Source organism: Ictidomys tridecemlineatus, chromosome X, assembly GCF_052094955.1.
Source record: "Ictidomys tridecemlineatus isolate mIctTri1 chromosome X, mIctTri1.hap1, whole genome shotgun sequence".
Taxonomy (NCBI): Eukaryota; Metazoa; Chordata; class Mammalia; order Rodentia; family Sciuridae; genus Ictidomys; species Ictidomys tridecemlineatus.
This window is the reverse complement of record NC_135493.1, coordinates 39912496-39934213: the sequence shown is the minus strand read 5'-3', so window position 1 is coordinate 39934213 and position 21718 is coordinate 39912496. Positions and strand designations below refer to the sequence as shown.

At 43.2% G+C, this 21718-nt stretch overlaps 2 protein-coding genes across 4 annotated transcripts in view; one reads left to right on the top strand and one right to left on the bottom strand.

Moving 5' to 3' along the window:
- The window catches only part of Atg4a (autophagy related 4A cysteine peptidase), a 50701-nt gene extending 41543 nt beyond the window's left edge, over window positions 1–9158 (top strand). Inside the window, exons 8-13 of one of the 2 annotated variants that reach the window (XM_005323367.5) lie at window positions 99–286; window positions 407–485; window positions 4264–4409; window positions 5536–5592; window positions 7165–7273; window positions 8095–9158. In XM_005323367.5, the coding sequence (XP_005323424.1) occupies window positions 99–286; window positions 407–485; window positions 4264–4409; window positions 5536–5592; window positions 7165–7273; window positions 8095–8165 (650 nt within the window). In that variant the 3' untranslated portion in view covers window positions 8166–9158. Of the gene's footprint in view, window positions 1–98; window positions 372–406; window positions 486–4263; window positions 4410–5535; window positions 5593–7164; window positions 7274–8094 lie in introns of both variants that reach the window. The other variant, XM_040284129.2, reaches the window with a different exon arrangement.
- Window positions 9159–9921: 763 nt separating this feature from the next.
- The window catches only part of Col4a6 (collagen type IV alpha 6 chain), a 285125-nt gene continuing 273328 nt past the window's right edge, over window positions 9922–21718 (bottom strand). For both annotated transcript variants that reach the window (XM_040284113.2, XM_078034409.1), the window contains 8 exons: window positions 19651–19767; window positions 19165–19326; window positions 18889–18987; window positions 17353–17499; window positions 16090–16206; window positions 14700–14891; window positions 13727–14013; window positions 9922–11563 (listed from right to left, as the gene is read on the bottom strand). In XM_040284113.2, the coding sequence (XP_040140047.2) occupies window positions 11303–11563; window positions 13727–14013; window positions 14700–14891; window positions 16090–16206; window positions 17353–17499; window positions 18889–18987; window positions 19165–19326; window positions 19651–19767 (1382 nt within the window). In that variant the 3' untranslated portion in view covers window positions 9922–11302. The remainder of the gene's footprint in view (window positions 11564–13726; window positions 14014–14699; window positions 14892–16089; window positions 16207–17352; window positions 17500–18888; window positions 18988–19164; window positions 19327–19650; window positions 19768–21718) is intronic.

Here is a 21718-nt window from a genome sequence, read left to right as displayed (position 1 = left end):
ATAGGGAGCATGTGAGGTCCCTGTTAGTTTTATCTTTGTAGTATCTCCTAGGGCTAGATACTTCTTACTCACCCAGCTCTCTTGCCTTTTGTTTCTAGAAAAAATGTGCTGTGTCCTACCCTTGAGTGTTGACACAGCTGATGAAAGCATCTCTGATTCTCTGACTGCTTCAAACCACAGTAAAGGCACCTCTGCCTTCAGCCTAGCCTGGAAACCCCTGCTGCTCATTGTGCCCCTTCGCCTGGGCATAAACCAAATAAATCCTGTGTATGTAGACGCGTTCAAAGTAAGTTGCTTCTTCCCCAAGCCCATTGCTTCCTGCCCATCACACCGCCATGTCAGCACAGAGATCCGTGAGCAGCAGTCCACAAGTGAGTTGAGAATCTTGCATTCTCTTTCCCTCTAGGAGTGTTTTAAGATGCCACAGTCTTTAGGGGCATTAGGAGGAAAGCCAAATAACGCCTATTATTTCATAGGATTCTTAGGTAAGAAAGGATGAATCGCAAGTAAGTCATCATGGGTTAGGGGAGGGTATGGGGTGAAGGTGTGCATGGGAGACCAGGCAGTTCCAGTAAGTGGGCCCCCATCTAGCTCAGGGATATTCTGACCTCTGGTCAGCTCCTTCTGGGTTTAGCCTGACCTACAAAGGGTAATGCTGCCTTATGCCTGATGGAAAGCAGGTTCCTTTTCAGTACCTCCATATTTTCCTCTTGATAAAATGGTTTCAATTTCTCATGGGATTGCCCCAAGGTCACAATATTGCTCCAGAACATCTCTTTCCTGCCTGTGGAACCCAGGGCAGTGAGGTTTCTGTCCCTTAGCTTTGTTGATCTCCTTCTTATGGAGGTTCAGGCAATCAGGTTAGGCGGTACATTCTCTGGCTTCCCATGCCCCAATAGCTGGGCTTGCTTATTCAATGTTCAGAGTCATGCCAGGGTGGAAATTAGAGGTGACAAAGATGAAAGTTTCTCTTTCCCAATAGTGAGAGCTAAGCCTTAAAACCACTAACCTCCTAATGTGGATCTTAACTGAGCAGCCTGGAATTTCCTGCATAGATCAACACCTCTGGAGACCTAGGCATCTTCCTTACTATCTGTGGCAAAAGACATTTAAGGCTCTGATCACACAAAATGAGCTAGCCCAGTGCCTTTTAAACTTGAATGTACCCAGGTTACTGTAAGAAGCTAATAGAATGCAGAGTCAGTATGTGTGGGGCAGAGCCTAAGATTTACTTTTGTAACTAGGTGGTACAATGCTGCTGGTCCATAGACCATGGTTTGAGTACTCAGGGCCCAGATACCCAGTTAGTGCTGAAGACCATAAGCAGGGAAGCCATACATCCAGGGGAATTTGGCACAGGATGCCTTTGGCAGGAATAGAGTGCTTAGAGAATGGGCTTCAAGGAAGTTATGAAGTTAGATTGGCCACCAGGCAAGGAGAGCTAGAGCAGTTATAAGGGAATGACATGAAGGAATGTATGTAGGACATGGTGGAGATGGCCTTGATCATCCTCCCCAACCTGTGTCTTCAGAGATTTGGGAAGGTTTGGTGGGATGGTAACAGGCAGACATACCTAACGTTACACATCAGTCGCCTACTTGTTAGCAGTATGACTATAGGGAGAGGATATCAACTTTTTCAGTCTCAGGTTCTTATGTGAAATAAGCTAATGCCTGACTCACCATTAGGTCATGTCGCAGTAAAGCCTTCAGAAAAGAGCCAAGTACATAGATCGTATACTCTTAGTGAAAGGTGGCTTCATCCCAACTCCTTTGTTATTCCTGGCTTCCTCTAGAGGGTGGTTGCTAAGCAGCTGCCTCTGCTCTTTCCAATGCTGCCATCTACTGGTAAAGCCCGAGAACTACAGCATAATGGAAAGTGGAGCCCCTGGTGGCTTCTATTTTTCTAAGTATGAAATCCAGTATTTGGAATTATGTAAGTTTAAGATGCTCTCTGTTTCTAAGCTTTTAGGTTCATGTCAAAGAAAATATTTCAAAAATATGTAGTCAGCCCTCAATATTTGTGGGTTCCTCATATGTGGATTTGACCAACCCGGGGATCAAAAATATTTGGAAAAAAGTTGTGTCTGTACTGAACACATATGGATTTTTTTCTTGTCACTGTTTGCAAAACATCCCCATAGGGTAGAGAATGTCATTTTCATCTTCTACGTTATGTAATTAAAAGAGTTATTTGTCAAGGTCACCTAGCTAGAAAGCATTGTGAAGCCAGGATTCCATCCCAGTTGGGTCATCTCTGCCTACCACACTTCATTGCTTCCCTAGTGGCCCCCTGCATGGTGAGAAGCTGGGAAAAGCTCTATGTGGGAGGCCCTGACCACCTTGGATGAGATTCTGGTTGTCAGGTCTTGCCTGCCTCAAGAGAAGGAATGTTTGTTCTTTGCACTTGGACATAGGTTGCTACCTGGAGAACCACAGCACTAATGCTTACAGGGCTAACCCTGTCTCTGTAAATGGTTGACTAGCCTGCTTCTTCTTCCTGGGCCTCAGTTGAGAACTTAATTCAGTCTTCACATAATTTCTATAATTATTTTATGATTTTTAGTGTCTTCTCTTATAATCACCATCAGAAAAGAGGCAGCCTGTAAAGCTCTACTACTACTACCACTACCACTACCACTACTACTACTACTACTACAACAGCACACACACACACACACACACACACACACACACACACACCACCCATAGGGAAAGGTCCTGGGCTTAGTCAGACACATTGTTATTATTCTCAGCACCTTAACTGGAAACACTCTGGTGGCAGAGAGTTTGGTTATAGCTTAGCTTTGCCTTTCTATTTTCTTGTCTTCAACTTCCTTATCCTCTCACTTTTCTTTGGTCTTAGGCTTCCTTCTTTACATCTTGGTTGTTACTCTTTAGTATGATCTGAGGTTATTTTGATACAATGAATCTCACCTATCTATGGTCTAGAGGATGTGTACCTTGACTTTCATAAAGCAACTCAGACGGGATACCGTATATTTGTCAGACGGGGATACCGTATATTTGTAGGGGAATTCTTTTGATTTGAAGAAAGATACTTCTGTGATCACCTTGTATTTGTATTGTATTATACATATTTCACAGAGGTGAAATCTTCTGGTTCTTATAACATCCTGTGAGGTAACTCACATAGGCCCAATGACCCCAGTTTAAAAACAAGAAAATTAGCACAGAGTTAAAGGATTTCTCTTTGGTTTACAGTACAGAAAAGTTAAACTTTTCAACAGACATCAAAAATACATTCTTTACCAATGGAAGAATATAGATGTACATTCCTGGATGCCATACCAGAAAGGGTATTTGGGACATCCCTCTCCACTCCATTCTTTTGCTGCAAATAGATGTCTCTTATCACCTGAAACAATTGAGGACAGAGACCCAGATGGTGCTCAGGCCTGGACAGTGAGATTAGATGCTGCCTTAGGTACTTTTACCTATTTGACCTGTGCTGATGACCATTAGAGGAACTATTAGGTCAAAGTAGATATTTTATTATCCCAAACTCCTGCCAGGACATTTGAGGGCTAGGTTTTTTTTCAATGAAATGAATGTAGTGTGGATTTTCTCTTATATGTAAAGGCCAGGCATCTCCAAGTGAGTTTTCCCGTGAGGTGCATCTGTACTGCTGTTTATGTAGCAAAGATAGTGCTTTCTGTTAGGATTTACTTACTTGCTAACAATGACTAACCTGTTACCAAATCAAGACCTGGAGTTAGCAGTCCTCAGCAGAGTTAGCAATTCCCCTTCAGTCTGGGTAGCATTTCTCTTGAAGGTTAAGGCCTGTTCCCTTACCAGAGGCACTCTCTTAAGCATAGATCTGAGAACTGATGATCTTGAGTGAGATGCTTTCCAAGGCCAAAAGAGGCAGACAGCTCCCTAATAGCTCCTGGACTCAGAGCCTGGTGACTCTACTATCACTTCTTTGCTACTGCTGCTCACAGAGCCTGCCATGTCATCTGTGCTCTCTCATTCCCACCTTTTCCCAAACATGTCGCTTTCCATTTTGGACTTGAACTTTGAGGAGATGTAAATGCTAGGGTCAGTCTTCTCATTGAATAATTAGAGCTGGGCACAAGTGGCTTCTTTTAAGCATGCTCACCCTGGCTTCAGGCTTTCTGTCATCCCATTCTCATTGTCACCAAGAAAGGGGTTAGGAAAACCAAGGGGCCTTTTCCTAAGGATAGCAGTGGGGCCAGAGCCAGTAGTTATTCAAATGTTAAGCATGTCTCATTCAAAACAGGTGATGAGCTCATCTTTTTGGACCCTCACACAACCCAGACCTTCGTTGACACTGAAGAGAATGGAATGGTTGATGATCAGACTTTCCATTGCCAGCAGCCCCCACAGAGAATGAACATCTTGAACTTGGATCCTTCTGTAGCATTGGTTAGTATCTGAAGGTTGGGGAGGGGGTACAATGCCACCCTGTTACATATTGGTTCCCTGGGAGTTATTTAGGTTGTTAGGTAGCATGGCTCACCACCCCCATGAGAGGCAGCATAATCTAATGGGAAAGGAAAGGACCCCAGAGACAAACTGCTCAAGTTAGAATTCATGCTCTGCTACCTCCTAGCTATAGACTGAGTTTTGGATTTTTTTTTTGTCACAAAACAAGGGAAACGATAGTTTCTTCCTTGTAGGGTTATATGAGGTGCAAAGTGCATAAGACACTTAGTAGAGGGCCTGGCACACTGCAAGTATTCTACAAGTGTCCTTATTAGTATTATCACCTTTCGTCCTTTTCCATCAAATTATCACTCATGGGCACAAGGAATAATATAGGTATGGCTGGGGCATACCTCCTGGGAGGACAGTGTCCATTTCTTGATGCATACATGTCAAGAAATTACAGGTTTTCCCTGGAAGCATGATTGCTGTCATCATGCATTGAAGGGGCATCTGCCTGTGAAGTAGCCAGGGGTTTATAGGCCTGTCTGTTCCCCCGTTAACCCAATCGTTAGAACACTAGTGATTAAGAGCTGACAAGTCTACCTCTTGCAATGAACTATTCTTTAACTACTGTGGGATATCTTTGAGGAGAAGAAGGAAACTGCTGGCTCTGTCTATTCTAATAGACCATTCCTTAAAGGCCAAAGTCACCTATTAAGTATTGCCTCTAACTAAAAGTACTATTTGGCTTCTATTTGCTGGTTTATTTGAACATTCTATAGAATTGTGCATATTTGTTCATTTTATGTGATAGAATTAACCCTGTGCTTTGGAGACTCATCTTCAAGTTAAAATATCTCACAGGATGGGTGGAGAGGGACAGGGAAAAGAGAGAGCAAGTGTTAGAGAAGCACAGAGACAGAGTGAGAACAAGCAAATCCTAATGTATGTATCTAAGTGAGGCAATGGGCTAGGAGACAGAGAGGACCAGCCAATCTTCCTCTCTTACTGGAAATGCACATGGGCAAGAGGGTGACCCACCTCCTAATTCTCAGCCAATACCTTTATCTTGCAATTCAAAGGGCAATTCTAAGTTGTGTTCTTTTGCTTTCCCTCCCCCAAGGGATTTTTCTGCAAAGAAGAAAAAGACTTTGATAACTGGTGTAGTCTTGTTCAGAAGGTAAAAATGTTTGTTTTCCTTAGTCTTAAACATGAAAGCTCTTCAGTCTAATTCCTTTTTAAGATTGCTTTTCATACTAACATAGACCTAGTCTGATGTAATTTTATTGTAAAAGAATGAAACTAAGCAACAGACAATCTTTCAGACATGAAGATTTGTGCATAAATTTGGGGAAACCAAAGAAAGTATGTTTTGTCTCAAACATACTTGTAATTTAATGTTTCATCCCATTAAGCACACAAGTCATTTGAAAGTCAACCAACATTCTATTGTTTTAACCTAAAAATGCCAATTTCACATTGATCAATCCTAAATTCTTCCTTACTCTATTCATAACACTGAGATGGTTAAAGAAACCTAAAGCACTTTTGTACTTGTTTTAGTGGTCCATTTATAGCTTAATATATTCCATCATGATTTAGAGAGCTTGTCCCTCTATTTACTCTCTTACTTATATAAAATATACACATGCTACCTTTTAAAGGAATCACAATGTGCAGAAATCCACATGAAGTTACTGTTTCTTTTTGGTATCTTGTGTGATATCACTGGCTCTCCAATCTTTTTCACTTCCTTCCTCATTATCAGCCTCTAACACATTCCATATAGATGAAAGATATTGATAAATGCTTATTGAAAAATGAAGGGAGATCATAGGGGTTAATTTAAAAAGCATTGGAAAGGGTGGCAGGAGATGTGAAGTTCTCTCTGCAAAACCAAAGGATTCAAGAGATGCAGGAAGCCCAGAGCCTTTGCAAGCATAAGGAGGAAAGATATTTTTCTTCTCAAGTGAATGAATAGTTAACACTACTGTCCTTAACTGAATCTGAATCACAAGTAATAATTTCCTGAGATATAATAGAAAATTATTTTTCAGAGCATTACTTATATTTCAGAGTGTAGCAAAACTGTATTGGTATCACAATTGAACAAGAAATTAATCTAAAAATAACTATGGTAAATGGCAGAAAGATCAATAGAGTAGAAGGAAGGGAACAGGGCTGAGGGAGGAAAGGGGAGGAAGAGGTACCGAGGATTGAATTAGAACAAGATATATTTTATGCTTTTATAATTATGTCAAAATGAATTCTACTGCCATGCATAACTAAAAGGACCAATAAAAAACAAGAATGAGAATTTTATGATAAGACTATGTCTGTTTAAATTAGAATGTATACCTTAAATGTTGGATTACAACTGAAACCATGCCACTATGTACCAATATTTTCTTGGAACATATTTATTTTGATTAAATAAAATTTCTTTGGAGCCAATAGTTCAGGAATACCTCACCCCTAAATTGAGCTGGGCCTAGGCTTCTGGCCTTAGAATGGAACATGGGCAATGCATATAGGGCTTCATGAGCTATTCCCTCCAGGGTACTTCCTGCCAGGCCAACAGTATCTAGAACTGAAGATGGCTCAGGTCTTCAGATGGTTCAAGTAGATGATATATATACTTGCTATATCATTTTTCCAACCTGTCAACCTCTTAGGGTTTGGGGTCTCAGATTGCCAACTGGACAGAAACATAGTGACTGCAGTATTTGCAACTGTTTCTGTATTTCCCCAGGAAATTCTAAAGGAAAATTTAAGGATGTTTGAATTAGTTCAGAAACATCCATCACACTGGCCTCCCTTTGTACCACCAGCCAAACCAGAAGTGACAACCACTGGGGCAGGTAAGCTTTTATTCAGAGCTTTAGCTCAGGAGACCTACACATAGTTTTTTTTTTTTTTTTTTTTTTTTGTTGTTGTTTGTTTGGTTGGTTGTTTTATTTTGGTACCAGGGATTGAACTCAGGGGCATTCAACCACTGAGCCACATCCCCAGCCCTATTATGTATTTTATTTAGAGACAGGGTCTTGCTGAGTTGCTTAGCAGCTCGCTTTTGCTGAGGCTGACTTTGAACTTGCAATCCTACCCTCTCAGCCTCCGGAGTCGCTGGAATTACAGGCATGTGCCACCGCACCCAGCTATAGCACTTGTTTTATGAGAAAGAAGCAAGTGTGGCTAAGGCTTTCTTTGGACAGTAAAATTTCTGCTCAGCTAGGCTGATCAAGGAATAGTGTTTCTGATTATTTTAATTTTCTGCTGAGCCAATACTTGCTGATTTCAAAGAATGACAAAAGAAGAGCATGAGCTCAGTGTAAAAAGTTCTATGCAAATTCAAAATGACTAGATTTTGAATCACCGATGCTCTAGTTCAGAAATAGCAAATAAGAAGCCATGGGTGATTCAAAAGGTACCTGGCAGGGCTTGCAGAGTATCGGCCAGATCACTGTGATCAGGCCTATGAAAACAAGTAACAAGTCTGGTTATTTTAAGTCTTTATAGAGAATGTTTCATCCTTGGCAATAGACCTAATTGTAAGTCTCCTCCAGACCAGCCTTTCTTTAGCAAAGTGATTTAAAAATCTGCCATCACACCAAGTAACACACTGATTGGCCACATCAACCCAAGTGTCAAGCTTTCTTTCTTTCTCATTTCTGTATTCTGATAGAATTCATTGACTCTACTGAACAATTGGAGGACTTTGACCTGGAGGAAGATTTTGAGATTCTGAGTGTGTAGAATAATAGGAACTCAACTTGGAGGTCTGTCTTCCATCTGGCACAACATGAACATGAACTTGTTATATAAAACTTTTGTAGTCAGCAAGTGCCTGGTATGCCAGCAGCATACAAACTCAATAGCAATCATGACTGAGCCAATTACCATTTCTCAGAAAAATAACAACAACAATGACAACAACCCTTCCCCAGGAAGAAATAGAACAGTCATGGAGTCTAGAAAGTTTAGGAGGAGTTCATTGCTTCTCAGCTTGTTTTACATGGCTACAGAAAATCTTCAGCAGCTGAAATGAGGACATTTGGAAGACAGACAGCAACTATCATCTTGCTTCAAGCACCAGCAGATGAGAGATGGTTACACTGTTCTTCATCACTCTTTCAGGTGTGACCTCTATGGAACTAAATAATAAGAAGCAATCTGTTCTCTCGCTCAAATAATAAAGTAACTGAATCAGGGAGAAAAAGTTCTTGTCAAATTATTTGAATATGTATTTTAAATAACTGTAATATATATCCACACATTTGTCAAGGAAAGTATGTCAAATGTACACTTCTTGGTTATCTTGCTATTTGATGGGTCCGTCTCTCCATCCTTACTGGTACTTTTGTCTAAAGTCAACTTGTTTTTAAATCATATCATGATCACTTAAATCATAGGTCAGAACATTTTTTTTTCTCTAAAGGACCAGATTGTAAGTATTTTAGTCTGCAGGCCATGTGGCTTCTGTCACAACTACTCAATGGTGCAAAAGCAGCCTTACAATATGCATGTAACTGAACATGGCTGTAGGCCAGCACAACTTCACAAAAACAAGTGAAGGGCTGGACTGGGCCTGCAGGCTGTAGCTTGCCACGCACTTAAATTGTTGGTTTTTGTTTGAGGTATTAAAAATAAATTGTGTTTGAATTATACTGTTTTGGTAGATGGCCATATGTAGAAAGAATGAATCATGTGGTGACATTCAATCTGTGCATTAAATACATTTCCAAACCATTTCAAGACTAGTAACTTACTAAGTTTTAAAATATATATTCATCAGATTAGCTCTGCTAACCACTCTGCTGTGAGTATACACAAGTCTTTGCAATATCTTCCTGTTTTCCTTTCCTTGCCTTATTAATTCTCTGCATTTCACATGGCTCTGCATTTCACCCCTATACTTAACCCAGTCTCCTAGGAGACTAGCATGTGGGATTTGGAAACTACCACCAACCAATTCACTTTCTTTAGGTTCCATGTTTTTCTTTTTTCCTTGTAGATTAATGTATTCCAAAGATTTAAAAGTCAAAAGATGTAAAATGGTACTCAGTAAAACCCATCTCCTTCCCATGGGTCAGTTCCCTTCCTTGAAATCTCCCAATGTTATTAATTTCTTATTTATCCTTCCAGAGGATGGATTTTATGCATATATAAATATATGTACATACTTAAGTATACACACATAAATACATGCATATATGCACACATGTATAGCTTAAATTTGATTTTAATGACTTGAATAACTCTCTACTTTTAATTTATCCGTAAATGATCCTGTGGGCACAGGTGTACAGAAAATCCTTTCTTGAGTAGCAAGTGATGAGGTTAAAAGCAGTTGTAGGCTTGAAGTATGCTATGGATTTGTTGGCCAGTAGAGGACTTCTTCAACCCTGACTTGGATCAATTTTCTTGATCCACGAAAATTGTTTTATAATAGAGGTTAGTGAGAAAGGATGCTAGAAAAGTTCTCATCAAAGAAAATCAAAAGAGTCAAATGTTCAGGTTTTATTCATTTTATTTGCTATGTACAAAGTTGATACTATGCTTATTACTCAGCTAGGAGATGAAGGTGACAGTAGTTCAGTTTATACTGATTATGCTTTGTGTTGGCACAGTTTACATAATACTTAAGGGAACAGAATCACCTGGAAGGTATTGTCTCATGTCAACATAGCAAAGAATGTTTTGGGAAACTGATAATTAAAGAAAATGGCTAAAACAAATCCCACAAACAGTATACAGTATACTTTATGGCCAACTCAGGCTTGCTTAGTCTGCTCACTGCTAATGAGAGGAATGTGCTAGATTTTTATGAGGTTTGAAAAACATATCAAAATAGTTTAAAAGGCTACCTGTAAAAGAGCAGTCAGATGACCAATTTAATGGAAAGTCTCTAATAGCTTCAGAATGCAAAGGAACCCAAACACTGCAGCTTCAATTTGCCACATTGCACACATCTGGATGGCATTTGGAATAAACAGGGACTTCTGAGAAATCAGGACACAAGATTTACCCTTTTGTTCCTGGAGTCAAAAGCAAAATTCACACCTCCTTACCCATCCACCCTCTACCCCTGGCCCAGGAAAGAGGGTTGTGGTTCTCATTTCCTTTTATGGGTTTGGCCACATATGTTACATCCTCTGCTCTCCTTTGGACTGGGCCAAGTTCTCTGTCTCTGGCTGGGGGACAGCCGGCCTGGAGGAAGTGATTTGTGTGGGACCTTATAGAGTTATTGGGCCCCTCTCAGCTGCTGGCCTTCATGCCTCCTTAAGCAATATGGGGCCCAGTCTTGCTTACTCTGGAAGGAGCCAGAGTCACCCCAGGCTACTGACTGGCACCTCATTCTAGTTTTGTTGCCTGCCTAGATATAGGGGACTGCCTTGAATAGTGAGGGCTTGCTTTGTGCAGAATTCAGCCATCTATGAATGTTCAGTCAGAAAAAAAAATTCTTAATGTGGAAACACTGGGCTCTGGTTTAACCAAATAATGTGTGGTGGCCTCTGGTCATAACGCAATGACTTCTTAACTATTGTGAAAACTTTTGTGATCAAGACAGTGAGGAAGGCTAGCAGTCTGAGAAAGTGGTGGCCCAGCAAAGCTTTCTGAGGTAGCCGTGAATAGTCACACAAATATCCAAATCAAATGGTAGCACCAGGTTGATGGAAACTTGGAACAGCAGATCTCAGCAGGGTGAGCTCATCTACTGGGGCAGAGGGTTGGGTGGCTAATGTCTAGCAGTCCAGCCCAAGTGAGACTCCAATGTACAATTTGACAGATAGGTAAAGGGCTCAGGCCTTCCTTCTTCAGACTGTTCAGGTTTGTGAGGTGGCCATTGTGAAGGGGTAGAGAGGGCAAGGGGCAGAGTGGCAGATGCCACCCTACAGTCTTTTCATACACACCTGGCAGCGGCTGACCCGGGTATGGAGCTGGCCAGCTTTCAGTGTTTCAGACACTGGCTCCTCCTTAAACTGCTGCCTTTCTTCCACTGTCGTCAACCAGAAACTGTACTTGTTGGCAAAGTAGTGGCAGGTGCCTCGGGCACCACTGCACTCGATGAAAGGAGTGGCCCGAAAGTCCTCGAGGCAGGAGCCAGGGGAGACCAGGGACTGGCCTCCACCCTCCGCCCCAGCAGCAGTGTGCTGAAACAGACGGGAGGTTGTTTGGTGAGCTATGCCTGCCAGAGCCTGGCATGGGGAGGTGCTGCAGGAGGGCACACGTGCTCCACTCCTAAGCACTTGTCCTTTGGCTCTGTCCTAGCTTCTAGCCAACATGCCCCAAACTGTGTTTTAGGGGCAGAGGCCGTACATCCTCCCTTGTAGCAGCCTTCAGGGTTGGGGCGCCCCCCCTCCAAGCTCCTTAGTTCCTTCCTAACCCATTATTCATGGCTAATGACTACATCTCAACCAGGGGTTCCCAAACTCTGAGCAAATGAATCTGAGAAAGGTTGGATTAAGGTAAATTCCCTAGGGTTCTCTAAGAAGGGAAAGAGTGTACAGTATGCCACAAACTGCTTCCTCCAGGACCCCTCCCTTAGAAGCATGTCCATCAATAGCTCATACCCTGAAGTTCCCTTTATTAGAACTACTTATAGTTTCAATCTGTGTCACACACACCCTTCAGGGTGACATATAGTGTTTGTTAGCTGCCAAGTAAAGGAAAGCCTCATTGTATTTGGCCTCATTGCAGAGGATTTCCTCAGCATTTGGTTTCAGGGCCACTCATGAGCTGAGGGTCTCCAGTCACTGTATCCACAGGCAGCAGCCCCTCATCTCCCCATACCCCACCTCTTTCCCTTCACCTCAGCTGGGCTGTCATCTGGACCACATAAAGTGGGGGAAGAGGCTCAGTATACACCTGTGTCAACAAATGACCAACAGGACATATGCCCAAGTTGGACCCCTAACTTTTCAGAACTTTGAGAGAGTGAAAGTCTCTATATGACCTTTCAAGTGACCCTTCCTGAGAACTGAAGCAGCAAAGATTTCCTCATTTTGACCCTCAAAATAGAAAACTTGCTAAAACACAGGACACATCTCCCTACTTTACAAAACATCAGGCAATGTGTATATTCAACTTTGTAGATGACTCAGGCTTGTCATGGTAAATGTCAGTTTTTACAGGGAGTAATTATGCAGCTTGTACAATTCTTGGGTCTCCTTTAAATTATTTTCTCTCTTGTATCTTTTTGTTTGTTTCAAGATGTCTTATTAGGCAGACCACACTTTTACCCTTAAGAGGACAAATATCCTAGTATGTTGGAATTATGTAACATAAGAGCGAAGAGATTCTGAATAAGGGTTGAGCAAAGTACGTGTGATTGAGTACATAGCCTTTTTATGTTTTTTTTTTTTTTGTGGAAGCTTAGGGGCCTTTTCTCCTTATTTCCTGGTTTGTGGGCAGAACAGAACAGAAAAACAGGTGACATGGCTTTGCATTACTTTGGGACAAACTGCCCAATGTTATACCCAGGGCATAAAAAAGAAGTTCCATATCCCAAAGTAGGTACACTAATGTACAGGAGCTTGTGGCTTTTGAAAATTCTTCAAAGATGCTGTCTCACCATCTCATCCCTGGTAATTAAACAGAGGAGCTCTGGCAAGGCAGGGTATTTCAGTGGGTGCCACACTGATTTCCACAGGGGTTGTCCTGGCTCTTAACTTGACTTTTCATTAGATGAAACATCCCCATGTGTTCATGAAATATTGGGTGAGTGACTTGATGCCTCCTTGGGCTTATATCTGTTCTCTTTCTTATCAACAAACATAACATAGCTGGCCACTGCCTTCTCCCCCAAATGAAGAGGCACTAAAAATGCCAGTGATGGCATATAAATACATCATGTCTTCATCTGAGCCTTTCAGGAGGAAATAGCAGTGGCCAGAATGGGTCTTGGAGGGTGAGACAAAAGTAGGCATGCCATGCTCAGACAGACCAGGGAGAGTATGTCCTGGCCCTGAGTTGGGGCTAGCCTCTCCCTCACTGTCCCCTCAGATTTTAGTGTGCTTTGTCCTCTCCTTGGTGGTGGCATAACTAAAGCAGGCATAGAAATGATAGGGCCTTAGCCTGGAATTCATATTTGTTTCCATCCTGAAACATGGTGTACAGACTGCCATCTTCCCCCACATCCAGAACTATATGCAGAACTGAGATCTCTGGTGATTAGCCAAGCCCAGGTCAAGCATTTCTCTTCTTTTCATGCTCTGCTTTTTACCCAGTGTTCCTTGAGCCTGGAAACCCATCTTGAGGGGCAATCCCAAGGCTTCCAGCCCTCTGCTGGGGGGAGGGGCAGTTCAGGGCCTTACCATGAGGAATGAGTACCCAATCCAGAGGCTGCGCCAGCCCAGGGGACACTGTGGGATGGTGATGTCCTGGCTGTGCACGGCAATGGCTTGAGAAGGAGCCTCACACACAGAGCAGCGGCTGATGTACTGGGGAATCTGGGTCTGGCCAACAGGCATCATGGGAATGGGGGCAGTGGTAGAGAGCCAGTAGGATTTATCATTGCGCCTAGCATAGTGACACACTTCATTGATGTTGCAGTAGATGAAGGGCATGGTGCTGAAGCGAGGTAGGCAGGAGCCAGCAAAACCTGGGAGGAGAAGGTGGGCAAGGACAGGTAAGGTCTGGCTAAGGGGCAGCACCACCAGGATTGAACTAGATGATGGTTTGAGTTTACATCCAAATGCTTTACCAGACCACAGTAGCTCTCTCCTGACAGTCCTGTGACACTGTCCATATGTAAATGCACCAGGGAACTTTGATAATGATGAGAATTATTTTATAAATTGAATAATTGCTCCGTAATTAATCTGCTTTATAAAACCAGCATTTACTAGACTGACTCCACATTTAAGAGTTGGCACACCTACAGATAATGCAATTAATTCTTGGGTAATCATCATTGTCCTGCAGGCCATGTTATTATTGTTACTGATAATCACTGATAATTAATGGAAGCTTAAATGCCAAACGCTATACAAAGTGTTTTATATTGGGTGATTCATGTGCTCCTTACACTTCCCTATGTGGAGGTAGTAGAATTAGCTTTGTTCCATTAAGGATGAAGTAGAAGCTTAGAGAAGTTGAATAACTCATCCAGGATGCATTGCTAGTAAATGGTGGGGTCAGCATTTGAACCCCAATTCACTTGACTCCAGAGCTGGTGCTTATAACCTGCTACACAACAGTGGACCCAAAGGGATTGGAAAAGAGAGATTAGCTGTTGGTCATCATGTTGACAGGTGGCTAGGGTTAGCTTTCAGAGCCAGTACTTACCAAGGTCCTGATTGTGGGCTTTCTCCTGCCCCTCCACGAACAGCAAGCTGTAACCCACCCACAGTTGGCTCATCCCAGTGGGGCACAGGGGAACCTGTTCCGACTGGCTGTGCTTCACCAATGTGTAGCCCACTCTCACGCTGTGCCCGGGTATTCCGGGCCTCCCAAAGGGGCCTTGCTTCCCTGGAGCTCCTGAGAGGGAGAGAGTAGAAAAGGGAAGCGTGGTGTAGCCAATGATGACATCAGCTACTCACTTGGTGCCACACATTGTGCAAGGCACATTATATATGTGGGTCATCTCACTTGATCCACACAACCACCCTAGGAGAGGGTGCTATTATTAGCCCAATTTGTAGATGAGGAGTCTGAGGTTCAAAGCTTCGCAATTAGTTAGTGATGAAGTCAGAACTCTAATTCAGATGTACCTGGCTATAAAGTACACCTCCCAGCTACCTGTCCTTGAGCTCACTATGAGTGGGGATGAGAGGGTAGTGTGTGATCATTCTTGGGCCCAGCCTTGAAGAACTTCATAAGAGATAACTATGGCTAGGATATAGCTTGGCAGTAGAACACTTGCCTAGCATGCTTGAGGCTCGGGGTTCAGGTCCCAGTATGAACAATAAAAGCTTTGCCAGTTTATGGTGGCACATGCCCATATTCTTGGCAGTTTGGGATGCTCGGGAGGCTGAGGCAGGAGGTTTGCAAGTTCAAAGCCAGTGTCTGCAACTTAGGCCCTAAGGAACTTAGCAAGACCTTGTCTCAAAACAAAAAGTAAAAAGGGCTAGAGATGTAGCTCAGTGGTTGAGTGCCCCTGGGTTCAATCCCATTAAAAAAAAAAAGATAAATATGTAGCTGCTGAATCAGAGGCATTAAAAGCAGTGTTGAACCCTGCCCTCCTTTCCTGCCCATGGTGGATTTGGCTAATGGATTCCAATAAGGTTCTCACTCAGTCTCAGAAATGTTCTCTAATCAGAACATTGATTTGCAATCCTTGATATAAAATGGAAGGTAAGTAGTAAAGGTATGGACGGACATTCCTCATCTTAAATGTTATCCCTTGAACCACCCCCTCCCATCCATGTCAGAATCCTCAGGCAGAAAAGGGGAGGTACAGGGCAGGGGACCATGTTGTGGTATAGAGTCCTGTGGCTGAAGATCTGGAAGCGAACCCAGAAGAGGATTTGGATCAATTCTTCACCTTCTGCAATTAGTTAGTGGGGTCACAGGCTCATGGGGTGGTTGGTGTGAATGAGCAACAGCACAGCTTTGAGCCTTGTGGTAGAGTCAAACTTCACCATCAACTGAATAAGTCTCAGATTTGAGTCTCTGACTCATCCTCAAGCCTCAAACCCTCAGAAACCCTCTGCTCCCTGGTGTGACACCATCAGACCTTCAAATCCTGGAGGGCCTTGCAGTCCAGGGAGACCAGGATCACCAAGGGCCCCCGGTGGGCCTGGAAGCCCACTGGGCCCATCTTTGCCAGGAATGCCAGGTAAACCTTTGAAGCCTGCAGGAGAGAAAGCCCATGGAGTCTGTTATGGTTTGGATGAGAGGTTTCACCCCAAAGCTTACATGTGAGACAGTGAAAGGAGGTTCAGAGGAGAATGATTTGACTGTGAGAGTCTTAACCCGATCACTGAATGGGATTAACTGAGTGGTAACTGAAGTGGTAGGGTGTGGCTGGAGGAGGTGCAAATTGGGGTGTAGCTTTGGGGTATATATTTGTATCTGGCCAGTGGAGGTCTCTCTCTCTCTGCTTTCTTATCACCATGTAAGCTGCTTCCCTCTGCCACATACTCTGCCATGATGTTCAGCCTCACCTAGAGTCCCAAGGAATGAAGCCTGCTGTCTATGGATGGAGACCTCTGAAATTGTAAGCCCTTGAATAAACCTTTTCTCCTCCACAATTGTGCTGGTGGGGTTAGTCACAGCAGAAAAAAAGCTGACTAAAACAGGAACAGTGGTGGTGCTCAATGTAGAGCATCCAGTGGTGCCCTCCCTAGGGAAAGGGGAATCTATCGTGTCATGCTAAAGATTTACTGACTGACAGCTTGGTACACACACTGAGTGTTAGAGCCAAAGCCTGCCTGGGCTAGTTGTTAGTTCAAAGGGTCAGCTCTGCCCTGACACCATACTTTCCACTTAGCTTTTCTGAGGCCCTCCACACACTCCCTTCCTGTCATCCTACCAGTAATGCTAAGAAGTCTGCAGGGCAACTGCCAGCATCCCATAGCAAAAGTGTGGACACTGAGGCCCAGGAGACTGCTAACTTGCTCTAGTTGGGTCCAAGCTAGGTTTGAGAAGTCAAGTTTCCTGTCCCCAAGCCCTGAGCTTTCTCCAATGCCTCATGCTGCCCTTTATGCACCACAACAGTCCCTCCATGTCTCATCAGCACTTTAGAGAGGGACAAGCTATTTGGAAGAGTGACTGTGTTGTGCTCACACATTCTCCAAAGTCAGATACAATCACTACCCTGTTGACTCTGTTGGCCTTTCCCCTACTTGGCAAGAAGCATGGAACCTTGTAAAGAAGCAAAGCAAAAGGCTGATGAAGGTGCTCCCTTGGAGCTGGAGTTACAAGCCAGCTGCTTCAGTCCTTAGTCAAGGCCATTTCAGCTTCCTAAGAAGTCCCCTTTCTCTGGTGCCATCCTTACCTTGAAGACCAACAGGGCCTTGAATGCCAGGGTCCCCTGGGAGACCAGGGATGCCATCAATGCCTGGAAGACCCAAGGGTCCAGGTGGAACCTGGACAGCTTCTGCAATGGGTGTTTGTCCAGGAGCACCTTGGGGACCGGAGAAGCCTGTGGGCAGGTGGGGGGTAACAGCATTGTCAGGCTGAGGAAAAGGAAGACAGGCTGGCTTCAGCAGATTTCCTTTCTGCCCTGTCTGTCCTCACAGTCCCCACTAAGTACAAGAATGTCTCTCACCACCCTTTGCACAGTTTTCCTCTTTACCCATCTATCACCCAGTGCCTTGGTAGCTCCTTGAGGTCAAGGACTAGGTTATACTCATTTTTGTGCCTTAGCTCAGGGATACAGCAACTGAGGGGATGAATTCAACCCCAGAGGTTCAGCTGCCTAGGATCCTCACCCCAGCCAGCTACCTTACTAGTGATCTGCTTGGCAATTCATTTAACAAGTACTTCTTGGGTGCTTACTATGTGCCAGGGACTTGCAAAATCTGGGAAGAGAGCAATGAATGAGATAGACCTTTATGGAGATAATAATCTAGTGATTAAAGATGCACAATTTGACAAATGTCCTTAATCTTTGGGCAAGTCATGAGAAGAGCTATGAAGGCAACAAATAAGGCAGTGACAGTGGGAAGGAGCACAGGGTGGTATGGTGTGCAGCAATTTGAGAGAGCAACCAGTGGCCTGTGACAAGTAGGAACATTAAAGTATTGAAAGGAGTCAGTAATTTGAAGAGTACAGGGACAAAAGCAGTTTTGGAAGTAGAACTAGTGCAAAGAACTAGGCAAAGGCCCTGTGGCAGATCAGGTCTGGTGTTTTTGGATACCTGAAAGAGGTTAACTGAAGAGGTCAGTGTGGCAGAAACACAGGCGCAGTGAAGGGAGAGGACTGGCATGAGAATGAAAAGGGAGGTATCACATAGGGCTTTGTGGGCTATTAATTTATTTCTATGATATGGGAAGATGCTGGAAGATTTTTATTGGCTACTATGTGAAAAAATGATAGTTGGGGGTGGGGAGGAAGGGTGCTGATTGAGAAACATTGGTGGCTTGAAACTTGGGGTAGCAAGTGATCAGATGCAAAGCACATTTAACAGATACACTCTTCAGGACTTGCTAATGGATGGAATGTGTGGAAGTTATAGTGGGGCTGGTAAAGGATAGAGAGAAAAGTTCCTCATTTCTAGATCGAGCAAATGAATGGGTGTTGATCTGAATGGATCCCGGTGCCCACTCATGAAGAATTAATGCAGGAAGAGGAGGTCAGGGGTAGGATCTGTGGTGGCAAAGCAGCAGTGACCTTCAGTCCTGGGAACAGATGGAGGCAGAGTTTTTCCCCAATGTGCAGAAACGACCTCCTGAGGTGGGGCTTGATCCAGCTACTTCAGGCCTCCAGGACTTCCTGGTATGGCCAGCAGTGACCCCTGATGGAACTTTACCCCAAACCTTACCTTTCTACTTTGAGCTTAGGTTCAACTCAACATATGCTCTCAACTCACCTCTTGGCCCTGCCTTCCCCTTTATCCCAGGGAATCCTGGATCTCCAGGTGGCCCAATCTTGCCTGGAGTCCCCATGAAGCCAGGCTCACCTCTCATGCCTGGCAAAGTGTAAAGGAGAGCAAATCAGACCTGCCATGACAGTGATGGTAGAGTGGAGACTGGGCAGGGGTGAGGCGGGGAGAAGCATTATCAGCCTCCCTTCCCAGGGCTGCAGCAAGGAACTCTTTTTAACTGCTAAGTGGGGAGGGGCTCAGCAGCCGGCCAAACAGCCATACCTTTCAGTCCTAGTTCTCCAGGGAGCCCAGGGAAACCTGGAATTCCTTGGTGTCCCTTGGGCCCAAGAAGGCCAGAAATTCCAGGGAAGCCAGGGTCTCCAGGGTCACCTTGATCCGAGGATGGCCCAGAGGGGCCTGGGGGCCCATGAGGGCCTGGGCGACCTAGGGATAAGATTGGAAGATGGATGAGAGGTGAATGAGCAGTAAGGAGTCACTGCTGAAGGTATACAGACTGACAAGAAGTTAAAGCCCATTTGAAGGACAGAGAATGTTTCTTTGGCATCTATGGAGTCCCAGGGCCCAGACATTCCCAAACCCTTGGAGCAAAATACAGACAGTTCAAACCCCAATGCCCTGGCTAAGGGGAGGGATGTAAGGCCAAGCAGACCCATGCACGTCTAGCAACAGGCCCAGAGCTGCACGGGATCCTCCCAAACACTAGACAAAATGGGGCAGCTGGTCCTCTTCGGAGCTTCTTGTTTTTACCTCGTTCTCCATCTAGGCCTGGTGGTCCAGGGTCACCAGGCTGTCCTGTCATGACTGAGGGCAAGGAGATGCCTGGGGCACCAGGGGAACCAGCAGGGCCTTGGAGACCTGGGAAACCTGCAAAGAATAAATAAACAGGGCTGGGTGGGAGCTGGGTGGGCTTTGTGTGCCCAGGAGAGGGCCAGGTTGTCTCAAAGAAAATGGAAGTTCACACAGAGAAAATGGAAGTGCTTAGATAGAAGCCAGACCAGACACTGCCAGCAGAGGGCTCTTCTCCCCTCACCTTATCTTCCCAGCAAGCAGACAAAGTAACTGAGGAGGGCTTAGAATCCCCCTTTTCAGCTGCAGCTTAATTTTATTAGGACAGAGCTGTGGAAAATTCTAGCTCCTCAATTTCACTGGTGAGAGAAATATTTTAGGCTGATTTCCTCCAAATCAGAAATAAAAGAAGGCATGCCTGAGCAGCTGGAGTTTAAGTTTTTCACATGTTCTTAAACCTCCTCTCCCCATCAAACAATATTTCATAAGTTAGCCAGTTATGTCTGATCCTGTACAAAGGTTATGGACATAAGCCTCAGGCCCCAGGCAGTCAGAATGGAGGTGGCAAGAGCGCTGCACATTGCTGTGTCTTCCAGGCTTCTCAGCTATCTTTAGGTAAACTGGAAAGCAATCTTTTATAGGTAATTCATAATATTAGCTGAACGTTTGTGCCATTGCTTATAGAACAAATTTCTCTGTACTAATATCTTCTCCCTTTTTGGATAAAGAGAATAGTCATTTATTAGAATACATATACAATAGTTTTTTGCTCAGATTTTAATAAAGTTGTACATGTTTTGTTTTGGGAACAATTTCTGCTACATGTTCAAAATCAAAACTTTCATTTATTAAAAATTTATTTAATATTAACATGTCAAATACATAGATGGTAATCTCAATGGGAAGACACATGTATACATATGTAGATGTTAATTTTATACATGTAGCACTGAAGAAATGTTTTACTTTGGCATATTCTAGAAGATATTCAAATGAAGAGAAACTGATTGATAAACTTCTGGTGGTTGCAATTCATTTGTTTGTTTGATGACAAGAAAATCCAGCAATATTAATGTTAACTTTCCCATCATCTTATATCCATCTAAAATGACATGTAAACTTGTAAAGAAAGATGGCAGATGAGTTAATTCAGATGTTTAAAATTAGCACATTAATTGATTAAATCATGAAGAAATCTAAAGATAAAAAATATAAATTTTGAGAAAAGATTCAATAATTTCATGTCTAGGAAGGAAAAAGCAAAAACAAAATGGAAAAAAGAAAAACTATCTGCAAAACTATGCGCTGCTACTGGTAGCATTGTCAGTTATGCCTTGGTGACCCTTTGAAGTATTTTTCTTTTTCATGGAGGTAAAGATCTGAAAAGAAAGACGCATTGTATATTTTCCTGAAATGTATTATTCTGACATATACTAGAAGATATTTCAATGAATATTCAAATGCATGTATATAATTTAATGCATGAATATACATGTATATACAGGGCTTGTATATTTATATCAGCTGAAATTATGCAACATTAATATGACACTACATAACCACATATAATAGAGTCAGTGTGTTAGCCCACAGATTATTAAAGTTCCCTTCCTAGATAATTTTTTACTTTTTTTTTTTTTTTGTAGTACTGGGGACTGAACCCAGGGGTGCTCTACCACAAAGCTACATCCCCAACCCTTTTTATTTTGAGACAGAGTCTCACTAAGTTGCTGAGGCTGGCCTCAAACCTTTTATCCTCCTGCCTCATCCTTCCTCCTGAGTTCCCTGGGATTATAGGCATGTGCCACCACACCTGGCTTCACATGCCAGTTTTTGAAGCCTCCTCTGTCCTTTACCTATTTCTTGATTTATAATTATAGCAATATATAATAAAATCTGAAATAAAGGCACTGCTTACTTCAAGTAGTATAAAAATTCATCTATTTATTTGATTAAGAATAAAACACTTCTACTAAGCAGGCCTAAATGCAAAATAGTCTATTTTTCCAAGTCATTCCAGTGTCAAAAG